At 43.1% G+C, this 13,119-nt stretch overlaps 1 protein-coding gene across 1 annotated transcript; it reads left to right on the top strand.

Moving 5' to 3' along the window:
- Positions 1-1,496: 1,496 nt before the first annotated feature.
- LOC118576387 (NXPE family member 4-like) lies at positions 1,497-2,351 on the top strand (the record flags this gene model as incomplete). The annotated part of the gene is made up of 1 exon (XM_036176655.1): positions 1,497-2,351. A coding segment is annotated over one exon (536 nt), but the record flags the coding sequence as incomplete, so codon positions are not given.
- Positions 2,352-13,119: the final 10,768 nt, after the last annotated feature.

Below are 13,119 nucleotides of genomic sequence, written 5' to 3' on the forward strand. Positions count from 1 at the left end.
TGCATATTGTATATTTCCATTGTGATTTATAAAAGTAGCAAAATTACATTTATGAAGTAGCAATGGAAATTATTTTATGGTTGGGGTCACCACAGCATGAGGAACTGTATTAAAGGGTCATGGCATTAGGAAGGTGGAGACCCACTGGTCTAGAACAGTGTTGACTATCCCAAGCATTCGTTTTGAATGAAATGAAGTAACGGACAGCAAGTATTTATCACACTGCAAGGCACACTAACACATAGGCAGTACCCAGGAAGCAACAGAGAGGACATGTTAGATCATGATTTCCGGTAAACAATCGGCCCCTCATAATTTTGTCTCTCTCAGCTAGAAAAATGAGATTCTAGTGACAACTTTATCATCACATGGTCTGATATTGCAGGTTTCATAGGTCATGCAGCATTCTGAGGTTTTGAGTGACCCTCCCCCTCAGCGTGTAGGTGATAGTGGGTCACGATCACTGTACACTGTATGTAAAATTAAATTCTGTAGCCAGAATGTGCTTGGGAAAGGAGACCTGAAGTGAGTTGGGAGCAAGGGAGATGCTAGTTCCGCCACTTGCCCCCAGAGTCTCCAGCTTGCCTCCTTTGCTGCCTCCCTAGCTGCCTTAGACTTCTCAGCCAGCCTCCCTTCCCCATTCAGACATGGCACAAGGCAATGTGGTCACTGACCACATATTTTCTCAGAAGCTGTAGGGATAGAACAACTCCCCTTGCTGTTCTGATTAGGGTCTAATTGGCACAATGGAACATGGTGGAAGTTGTCTTCTTCTATGCATAGTGTGCTTACTTTCAGAGGTGTCTAGATTGGAGAGAGATTTTTTCTTAAGGGTGGGAGTGGGGATTATAAGTGCCCTTTGAATCACAAGCTGTCATCTTGGACAATGTGACACCCTGTCTTGACTTCCTTTTCTACAACATGACAAATGGGTGTGTGTTTGCGTGTGTGTGTGTGTGTGTGTGTGTGTGTGTGTGTGTGAATATCACTGAGGCAGTGGCTGCATCTGTCCAGATAAATGCTTTTGTAAAGGGCATCACAAATGAGCCATCATATCACTGTCGCTAGTGTAGATGAGACACCTGGTGCCATTCCACTCTTAGGGAAAGAAGAAGAACAGAGAATACAGTTTCAGATTCCTGGAGCTGTTACAGAGATTTGCCTGGCTACTTTTGCACATAGCATCAATTCGTAGCCTTCCCTATCTACCCTCATATAAGGTCAGGGTGGAGGTAACATGTTCTATGAGAACAGCTTGGACACAGTAATAGCTTCATCTTCCGGCAAAGCTGAGATTAGAGACAAGCCATTCCCTGCACAATTCATCATGTATGATTCTGGAAGAGGGCAGTTCCTTATCATAAAGTACTTTGAGTTGTTTGAGTAGTCAGATACCATATGCCTCTAAACACCAGATCTTTTCTCCTATATTTGTGACTAGTTGATCTCTATAACTGTATTCTCCTTTTGTTTTGGGATTGCCTGTTGGCTCTCAGCACTGAGGTCTGTGGATCTGCATGAGACTGGAAAACTGCAACACCAACTTGCTGTGGACTTGGAAGACAAAATCAATATCCAGTGGAAAAAACATGGTTACCCCTTTATTGGATCGTTTGTCTACTCTGTCAAAGAGATGGAATATATTGCACGGATAATTGACAGAACTGGAGGAGAGAAAAACACAGTCATTGTCATTTCTCTGGGTCAACATTTCAGACCTTTCCCCATTGACCTTTTCATCCGAAGAGCCCTCAATGTCCACAAGGCTCTTCGGCGTCTTCTCCTGAGAAGCCCAGACACTATAGTTATCCTCAAAACAGAAAACATCAGAGAGATGAGCAGTGATGTGGAAAGACTTAGTGACTTTAATGGTTACACCCAGTACCTTGCCTTAAAAGATATTTTCCAGGATCTCAATGTGGGTGTCATTGATGCCTGGGATATGACAATTGCATATGGCACAAATGATGTCCATCCACCACAGCATGTGGTTGGAAGTCAAATTAATATATTCTTAAATTATATTTGCTAGCAAACACATACCTCTGAAAGTCACTCATTGAAGTTCAAAGATGCAGTGAATTCTGCTGGCGTGTCAGGTACTAGGATGTCCCAGTTAGCTCAAGGACATAGTCTGCACTGTGGTCCATGTGATCCACCCAGTTCAGCCTGTGTAGGCCCTAGACTGGGCTTCTGCTTCAAGCTGAATCTCAAAAGAATCAATAGATGGTCCTCCCTTTTCTGATCAGAACCACGCTGTTCTTCATTAATTAGAAGTTAGGATTCCCTTGGGTGAGGCCTTCTCCCTGTTGCTGTGAGTCCAGGAAAATGAAGTAATTTGTATAATATGTTTAAAGGTCTTTTATTCTAACTGTAAATGTTTTTGTTGAGACTTTTCACAACCATGTTCATCAGGGAAATTGTTCTGTACTTTTTTCTTGGTTGTGTCTCAAAGTTTGACATTGGGGCAAACTTAGAGAGTTTGGTATCATTCCTTCTGTTTGGGATTGGTAGTCGAGTCTGAGGAGTGTTGGTTAGGTTTTCCCCAAAAGTGTATAGTATTCAGTAGTGAATCTGTCCAGGTCTGAACTTCTCTTTGGACAGAGACCCTTAATTATTGTTTCAATCTCATTGTTTATTATGGGTCTGTTTAAATTGTTTCTAATTCCTAGGTTTAGTTTTGATATACATTTAGAAATTCCCAGCCTTTTGGAATATAAGATTTTGGACCAACCAAAGCATAATATGCATGAAAACATGTGGGGGAGCAGCCCCCACCTTTTTCAGGCTTCCTACTTGGAGGAGAGCAGAATATTAATAATAGTTTAAGTGATAGACATAGAGGAGAGGATGGAGAGAAACACAGGATAGCTTTAGGAGGACTTGGGTCAATATCTAGCAGCCCAGAACTTTTTTCAAAAAGGCTTTTTATAACAATGCCACTGGGGTGAGTCAAAATACCTCCCTCTTGCTAGATACAGCCAAGTGTAGACCCTTCATCATCCCTAGTACTCAGGCTTGTGGTCCAATCATCTTATGCAGTACTGCTGGGTAAATCAAGCTCAGATTTCACTAGGAAACTAGAAACACTACTATGAAACCTAATGTTTTATAATTTAGAACAATATAAAAAAATTTAAATGAAAAACATAATAAACAGGAATGAATAATGAAAAATATATTAGTGATTTTTTACTCTTATATATTAAACACAAATTTATACTTTGCTCTTTATAAATATATTATAAATTATATATTTTTGTTTGTTTGCTTTCTGGGTTTTTTGTTTTTGTTTTTGTTTTTTTAGATAGGGTTTCTCTATATAGCCCACACTCTCCTGGAACTCCCTCTGTAGACCAGGCTGGCCTTGAACGGAGAGACTGCCAGCCTCTGCCTCCTGAGTGCTGAAATTAAAGGACTATGCCACCATTGCCCACCTTTATCTTTTGAATTTCTTTATTATCTTTATTTATTAGGAGGGGGATATATGCTACAGTGCACATTGGGGGTCAGAGAACAATATTTAAAAGTCAATTCTTTCCTTCTACAATTTGGGTCCCAATGATTGAACTCAGGTTATCAGGCTTAGTAGCAAGTGCCTTTACCTACCCAGCCATCTCACTGACCCTAAATTATTCCTTTTAGAAAGAATAAACATGCTTAAAGGGATGGCTCAGACATTCAGAGCACTTGTTGCTCTCCCAAAGGGCCCAGATTTGATTCCCAACACACATATGGTGTTTCACATTTCCTGGGGACCCAACACTGTCTTCTGGCTTCCACAGGCAACAGGCATACACATGATACACAGACATATATGCATACAAAACACCAACCCACATAAAAAAAAACTGTATTTTCTTTTTTAATTATTCTTAATTAGATTTATTCATTTATTTTACATCCTGACAGAAGTTTCCTCTCCTTTCTCTCCTCCCATTCCCTCCTGCCACCTATCCCCTCCCTTCTCACACACACACACACACACACACACACACACACACACACACACACACATACACACACACACACACACGCACACACATACACACACACACACACACACACACACACACACACACACACACACACATCTACTCGTCCTCTGTTTCTGTTCAGAAAGGAACAGGCCTCCCATTAGGTGTCAAGAAAACATAATATGTCACATTGATGTAGGACTGAGCTCCTCCCCTTGTATTAAGGCTGGGCAAGGCGACCCAGTGTGAGAATGCATTCCTGGAAGCAGCCAAAGCTTTAGAGACAGGCCCTGCTCCCACCACTAAGAGTCCCACAAGTAGGTCAAGCTCCACAACTGTCACACAGTAGAGGGCCTGGGTCAGTCCCATGCAGGCTCCCTAGCTGTTGGTCCAGAGACTGTGAGCTCCTATGAGCCCAGTTTAGATGTTTCTGTGGGGTTCCTTGGGATGGTCTTGACCCTTGTGGCTTCTACAATCCTTCCTTCTCTTCAACAGGATTCTCTCAGCTGAGCCCAGTACTTGGCTGTGGATCTCTGCATCTGTTTCCATCAGTGACTGGATGAAGGCTCTCTGATGACCATTTGGGGTAGTCACCAATCTGATTACAGGAGATGGCCAGTTCAGGCTACATATCCAATAATGCTAGGATTCTCAGCTGGGGTCGCCCTTGTAGATTTGTAGGAATTTCTCTTGCACCAAGTTCTTACTTGACCACAAAATACACTCCTTATCAAGACATCTCTTTCATTACTCTCTCTGCCTCCACCCACAACCCAATCCCTCTTTTTCCTATCTACCAGGTCCCCAGTCTACCCAGGAATCACTTCTATTTCCCCTTCCCAGGGAAACTTATGTGTCCCCATTCCCCATTTGGGCCCTCCTTGTTACCTAGCTTCTCGGGCTGTGGATTGTAGCATAAATATTTTAAAAATCCAACTATTTTGCTTGTATTCAACAGTTATATCAAGGTGTCATATCAACTTGGTGGTGTACTTATAAAACAATGCTTCAAATAAAGAGTCTCATTTCCTTTTCTATCATTAACTACTGACTCTAGGTGATTTTTACATGTTAGGCTATCCCCCTACAGTCAAAAAAGAGCAGAAAACCAAACGAGGCTCCAGGATCTCAAAAGTCCTCTGACTGTCCTATCCTGTGGAACTGCTCTCTGTGAGATTCCAGCTGAAACTGTAGTCTCATCAGAAACTGTTGTGGCCATGTCGTGCCCCCACCCCCAGCAAGACCACCACTGAGCTGATATCCAATGCAAAACACACAGTGATTTGTAGTTGGAGAGCTTTTCTCCAGGTCCCCAGCAGTCCGGTAGCCCACTTATAAAATGAACACACAGACGCTTATATTATTTAAACTGTTTGGCCATTAGCTCAGGCCTACCTTTGTCTTACTAGCTCTTACTCTTATATTTAGCCCATTTCTATTGATCTATTCTTTGCCACGTGACTCCTGGCTTACCAGTACCTTACATCTCACTTGTCATGGCGGCAGCTGGCAGCATCTCTCTACCCAGCCTTCCACTTCCACAATTCTCCTCCTCCTTGTCCCGCCTACCCTATCCTTCCTGCCTGGTTACTGGCCAATCAGCACTTTATTTATTTTAACCAACCAGAGCAACACATTTGACATACAGAACATCCCACAACAGTGATTTTTTGGTAACGAGCAAGCCTGGGCTTGGGCTTGGTCCACATCCTACATCCCACACAGTGGGTAGAAGAGGATGGCCGTGCTTTCACAACAAGGTGTTTTTAAAGGGAAAAACTATAAACAGGGTGGTACAAACCTGGGTGTCATATGATTGGATGAGGGTGTGTAACCTTTGAATTTACTAGTTGGTGGTTACAGTTATCATTTTGGGGGCAGGCCTGGACAAGTCCCAGGCTTTGTCCTTGAGTTGCCATGGGGGCTGGCTGGCCTTGCACCAACTGACTGTGGGAGCTGACTCAGTGGCCCAAACTCTGTCCTCGAGCTGCCATGGAGACTGGCTGGCCTAGCACATTCATACTGACTCATGCACGTAGCTCTAAGTTGGTGAGGGGTCCCAGACAGTAAACAACTGGCTGAACCTTGAGCAGTCAGAGTACATGCAGAAAGGGAGCTACTGCAAGGACTATGTCATAGCCCTCCCAGAAACTGCTTGCTCAAGTCTCAGGAAACTGAAATTGAGGCCTGATCTCTGAAAGAAGACTGAACAGCCTCTTATGGCTTCTGCTTGGTCCTTTCAAAACAGAAGGTAACAGAATGAAACACAGTGAGCTGGAGTTCAGAGACTTTGGTCCTGTTACAAGCCATATTTGTAGACTTTGCATAAGTCAGGTCAACTTCTTAGGCTGTGATTTCCAAAATGAAGGAATTAGTCTAAGATTCACAACCACAAAACTTTGTTCTAGGTAGCTGTTATAATCCTCAGGACACTGTCTAGAGACACAGGAACCAGGAGAGGCATCTGATAGGTGCAGTACAAGTACCATTTTACCTTCTCAACCAAAGTATCAGTTACTTTACCTGTGTGTGTCAGCCTTCTGGGTGACCCTTGGTTTGAAAAGGTAATTTGATACCTTGATACACTTTCAAAGCCATTTTGAGTACTTACAATCAACAACATTGATTAGCATCACCTACACTTATACGTTAACATTTTTAACTGTTCATTTCAGTAGTTGAATTAGGCAATGAAATTTCATCAAGGCCTTCAGCACTATATTCTTCTTTAACTCTGCCCTATTCACTGAATCTCAGAATCCACAGAACCCTGACCTCCTCTCACCTCAGCTGGAAGGAAACCAGTACAGCAGAACACTTTACATCTGTATCCTGTGTCCTTAGGGGTGATACATTCTCTCTACATCTGCCTGGGACTCATTGTTCACAGTCCAGTGTCTAGTGTACATTCAGGGGCCAAAAACAATTATTCATGCCCTACCATGTTCAGACACTGTGCTAATCTTTAGAGAAATTCTGAGGAATGGAGAGATGCTCAGCAGTTAATAGTACTAACTGATCTTGCAGAAGACCTGGTTCAGCTCCCAACACTCACATCAGGTCACTCACAACTGCCTGTAACTCTTAGTGATCTGACACCCTCTTCTAAGGATGCCTGGATACCCATGGTGCACATAAACTCATGTAGACGCACACACGTATACATAAATAAAGTGTTTTTACTTTTTAGCAAAAAAAAAAAAAAAACTTGAAATATACATCATCAGACTTTACCAACTAATGAAGGAACAGGGTAACTAACAAAAAACTATAAAACATTATGTAATGATTAAAAACAAAGTACTATGTCATGCCTGAGTGCATGACCCCACTCTTCAGTATCTAACTGGAACCAATTGGACTCAGAGAGTTAAAAAAAATAAAAGACAGAAATCTAGGAAAGGGTGGGTGAATTGGGGAGAATTAGGGAAAAAGTGGAGGTAAATATGACCAGAACACATGTATCCATCTATGAATTAATAAAAATAGTACTGTGTTAAAGTATATTGTGGAATAGTGTGACAGAGTGTTATGTGGCATTGACTAATGAGTTAGTGTCTTAGAGAAGATTTCAAGTAGTACTCCTTGGTACCTAACTTTTGTAGCTACTACACAGGCTACTGGGGAAATTTGTCGCCAGTAGTTCTACCTGGATAAAGACCCTGCCACACTCTCACCCTGCTGGTTAAGAACTGCTCACCGGTGAAGTCATGGTACGACTCTGATGGGTAGCCCAGGCAGCTTGCTCAGACTTACTCCACAAGAAGGAACTTCGGATACTTTGAGCCAAGGCAAAGACCTGTGGCTAGGGAGAGCTGAGGACCCCATGAAGGAGCAAAGAGGCTCAGTGACATCCTCTCAACTCTACTCCATCTTCAGGATCCTAACTGGAGGTTTAGGTTAAACAGAGGGCAGAAAAGTATACAGAGTAAGCAATGCCAGTCAAGATAGGGTCCCACCCACCCTCATGTGGGCTTCAGTGTCTCATCAATGTGGCCTGATGAGTTGTCAGAACTGGGTGAAACAGTTTTCTGGAAGAACTGTCTTCCTCAGGATGGTACTATCTTCTCTTATTCCAGCATGTGGTTCCTGGAAAACTCCAATTTCTTGGGAACATTTGTTGTAATAGTCTGACAGCTAAAAGGAAAAAGAAAAGGCACAGAGTCCTTTAAAATGCCTGCATATTCCTGCCAGGATCCTTACAAAATTGCCTTTGAAGATGCTGTTCATACCCAGAGATTGCTAGTGCCATTAGCATGCAGCATGGAGGGAAACCTCATTTCTGCAGAGAGTGGTGGTCACTGCAGACACTCCTCCAGTCAAGCTGGTTATGACTGGTGACTGTTAAAGTGACCTAACACACAGTCAAAAATGGAAGAAAATAATCAGAAGTCTGTGTCATCACCTCCAAGACTAAGAACCATTGCAGGAGAGGAATGAACTAGTCACTACTGGGGCCTGGAGGTCCTTCTGCCAACAACCTGTAGCAGACCAAACAGGAACAGAGGTTGATGAGGAGGATGGTTTCATTCAAGCCCAACTGGGCAGGTGAGGTAGAAGTTATCTGTCTTGCAGAAAAGTGTTTCCACTTTCAAAAAGGAATATCATCTCAGGAGGTTTTAGGGGATGGTGGGAGGAAGATTCCTGCACTTGGAGAGGTTGAGTCCTTGCTTTGAGAAGTTCTTTTTTTTCTTTAATTTTTAAGATTATAATATAATATAATATAATATAATATAATATAATATAATATAATATAATATATCAGTTTAAATATTAAGGCATCTCCATGTAGTTAAAAGGGAGGTTTCCTTTGTGGGGTAACTTACAAGGGAAGGGATAGGTAACAGGGTCTGAGAAAGGTATAGCACAGTCCAATGGTGTTCTCTGGAGCATTTTGCTTGGTCCACCTCCAGCATCCAGGATTCAGGAACCAAGAGAGCTGGCCCATCTGATCTCAGGTCTTCAAGAGTCTCAGCTCAGCCTTGTAAGTGTGACAGTTACCAAAGCCTCAAAGCAGGTGGTACTTCTAGGTCAAAGCTGGACCAGCTACCCACTACAATAATACATTGTTTCTCCTTTCTTTTCTTCCCTCCAGACTGTCCCATATATTCCTCTTTTTCAAATTTATGGCTTCCTTTTTTTTTATTAAGTGCTGTTATATTCCTAAATATAACCTGCTCAGTCTATACAATGTTGTATTTTGTATTTGCATAACAGTCTATACAATGTTGCATATGCATATTTTCAGGACTGACCATTTGGTATTCGATAACCAATTGGCTGGTCTTCCCTGAGGAAGACCATTTTCCCTACTCCCAGCATTTCTCAGTTGCCTGTGCTTCTTTCTGTGGGGCTGAGGCCTCCTGGTATTTCCCCATCCACTGTGGCATGGCCATTGGTGTCTTCCTTGTTCAGGTCACAATTATATTGGTAAGATGTGTGAGTGTAGCTTTTGACATTACCAGGAGACACAATCTCAGAGCAGACTCCCTGATCCTGGCTCTCACAATCTTTCTATATATTCTCCTCTTCTACAGTGTTCCATGAGCCTTAGTTAGGGGGAGCTGTTTCTTAGATGTTTCCCCTGGGACTGGGCTCTACAACTCTACAACTCTGCATTTTGACTGCTTGCGGTTTTCTCTAATGGTCACTATCTCTTGCAAAGAGAAGTTTCCTTGATGAGGAGTGAAAGCTACCATTATCTGTGGGTAGGACAAATGTTTATAGATTGTTGTTAGGGATGATGCTGCTTTAGTAAAGCTGTGTTTATAGGTTCTCCTCCAAGATCCATGACTTCACCAGCACTGAGTAATCAGCTAGGTTTCTAGTATCAGGCATGGTGTTTCCCTCTTGTTGAGTGAGTTTTCAGTCCAGATGGAAAGCTGTTGGTTACTGACAAGGTATGTGTGGCTCTACTGCATACTTAGGGTTATTGAACCATGCTGGTTGTTGTTGTGGTTCATAGACATCAATAGGGTAGGACTGTTAGTTGCTTCCCTCCTTTGGAAGGTTGCAAAGCATCTCTAGTACTATAAAAGCTGGTCCTCAAGGAGGTCAGTTCCTGCTCAGGGGCCTCTGGTTCTGAACTGCATGGTGTCTTCAGCAGTAGGGACTTACCTTCTACTTCTGGGGAGTAACCAAGGGCGACAGCAATAGGCTGTATGTTTTGGGAGTCTCTTGGACTCCCTTGACCAACAGCTCAAAACAGGGCTCCTAGAATCAGGGTTTTGTTAGATGGTCTTTGGCTTTTGGAGGAGCATTGGTAGCCCAATTTAGAAAGTTTAATTTAAACTCTATATGCATATTTATATACAAAATTATGTGTATTATAGGGTTATTTTGATAAATAATTAATAGCATGATTACTTTTTTATTAAGAATTTTTTATTTATTTATATATCAATCACAGATTCCCCTCTTCCTTCCTCCCTTCCCTCCCCACTAGCCTTCTCCCCCAACCCATCCCCCATACCCTCTTCCAAAAGTGTAAGGCCTCCCATGGGGAGTCAGCAGAGCCTGGTAACATTCAGTGGAGGCAGGTCCAAGCCGTTCCCCCTGCCTCAATGCTGGTGTTAAGGTGTCCCACCATAGGTGGTGGGCTCCAAAAAGCCAGCTCATGTACCAGGGATGGAGCTTGATCCTACTGCCAGGGGGCCTCTTAAGCCAGATCAAGCTACACAACTGTCTCACTGATGCATAGGGCCTAGTCCCAATGCCATGGAGGCTGCCACGGCTGTTGATTTGAAGTTCATTTCCCACTAGCTTGGTATGGTTGTCTCTGTAGGTTTCTCCATCATAATCTTGATGACCCTTGCTCATAGAATCCTTCTTCCCTTCCTTCAACTGGACTCCTTGAGCTCGTCTGGGTGCCGCTGTGGTTCTCTGCATCTGCTTCCATCAGTCACTGGATGAAGGCTCTATGATGACAGGATATGCACCAATCTGATTACTGGGGTAAGCCAGCTCAGGCACCCTCTCCACTATTGTTAGTAGTCTAAACTGGGGTCATCCTTGTGGATTCCTGGGAACTTCTCTAGTACCAGGTTTCTCCCTATCCCCATAATGTCTGCCTCTATCAAAGTATCTCTTTCATTGCTCTTCCACTCCATCCATGTTGTAGCTGACTATCCGATTTACTTATGTTCTCATCTCCCATCCCCTACTGCCCCCCCCCCCAGGTTATTCATGGAGATCTCATCTATTTCGAATTCCCAGAGCGATCCATGCATCTCTCTAGGGTCTTCTTGTTAGCTAGCTTCTCTGGAGCTGTGGGTTGTAGTCCGCTTATCATTTGTTTACAATGTAGTATCCACTTATGAGTGAGTCTATACCATGTTTGTCTTTCTGAGTCTGGGTTACCTCCTTCAGGATGACATTTTCTAGTTCCATCCATTTGCCTGCAAATTTCATGATATCATTGCTTTTTACTGCTGAGTAGTATTCCATTGTGTACATGCATCACATTTTCTTTATCCATTCTTTGGTTGAGGGGCATCTAGGTTGTTTCTAGGTACTGGCTATTACAAATAATGCTAATAGCATGATTTGTTAGAACTTGCTCAGATGTCTTTATTGTTATTTCACTCCCCTCCTTCTTCTGTATTTACTCCTTAAGAGTCCAGATGTTACTAGTTCATCACTCAAGCACAAACTCTGATCCAGATAGGGCCTGGTGACTGCTGAACAAATCTGATAACACTAGATAAAGCCTGAGAGGAATGCCCTTGGGACAAAACAAAGCCAGCAGAGTGCAGAAGGAAAAATTCAGGAAGAGGGTTAAAGGCACTGTTCACTCAAGCTCTGCTGGCAAGGCTCTCTCTAGTCCCTAACAAAACAATATATAAACAGAAAAGGGAAAAATAAAAAGTATTCATTCTTGAAGTGGACCCAGAGTCTTGTTTCTCTGTCTACCATTCCCCTCCTTTCTAGGTCCCTGTGCTGCTCAAGGCTGCACTGGCCATGGAATTTTTCTCCCTGCCCCTTCCTTAAAGACACATTACCTGGATCAGATTCTTCTAGCAGCCCTTTGAACGATGAATAGGACAGAATGTTTTGTTGAAATTCTCCTTCAACTCAGACCTTCTCTGTGTCCCTGTGGGAGCTGGGAGTGAGTTAGACCCTCTCTAGGCTGTCAGCATGTCTATAGGCTTCACTGCTGAGGTGACAGCTTGCTGCTGCTTGGTGACAACTGATGCCAGCTAGCATGTGGCTTCTTTTTGTCTATAGACTGAAGAATTAAAGAGCTCAGAGCAAACAAAAGCAAACTTCATGGCAAGCATTACAGACTGTCCCTGCCCCCCAGGGAGAGGAAAGACTCCAGGGCTAGGAGACTCCTGCCCTGGGGGAGGGGGTGAGTTTTCGTTTGTATTAAGGGACTCCCATTTGGTAACCCTTCCTACTGTCATACTAGACCTAAGGCTCTCAAGGGTCCCTTTGGGGTAGATATTAAGTCCCTTGCTTCTGCCCACAAACATGGAAACAGCTGCTAGCTGTTAGGGTCTGTCACCAAATCAAGGCTGATCTCTAGCCCGCCTCCCCCATTTTGGGTGTTGTGATGAAAAAGAACCTTAGGACGAAAGAAGAACTCAATGCAGGGAAGGGAAATGGTGACTCATGTCCTTCCGGTCTTTCTTTGCTCTGCTGTCTTGACTTGCTGTTCTCTTCCACCCCCTCTCCTCTCTCTCTCTCTCCCTCCTCCCTCCCCTCTTCTCTTTCTCTCCTCTCTCTCTTCTCCCTCTCCCTTTCTTCCCCCCCCTTTCTCTTCCTCCCTGTTGTTCCTTCTGCCACATTGCACAAATACAAAGCTCTCATTGTTAACTAGATTTTAATTTTGAAAGGTAAAATAGGCCAAAGAAGGACATATCACACTGTCTTTCTAGACAACCAGACCACTACAGCATTGAGTTGAAAAAGAAAAAGCTGTTGCAGATAGACAAAAAGGAGGAAGGTAAGTTTGGCTGTTTTATTTGTACTAAATACAAATCAAAAGAAAGGCTGTTTCCTCTCATCCTTTATTTTTACTATTTTTCTACAATGTTTGGTTGGTTCTGCTAAAGGGTCGTATAACTATTTCCTTCTATTTAAAACCTGCCTTCCTAGAAGGGAGTTCCAAGGACTCAGGACTAGAATCTAAAAATGTTCA

This window comes from Onychomys torridus, unplaced genomic scaffold, assembly GCF_903995425.1.
Source record: "Onychomys torridus unplaced genomic scaffold, mOncTor1.1, whole genome shotgun sequence".
NCBI lineage: Eukaryota > Metazoa > Chordata > Mammalia > Rodentia > Cricetidae > Onychomys > Onychomys torridus.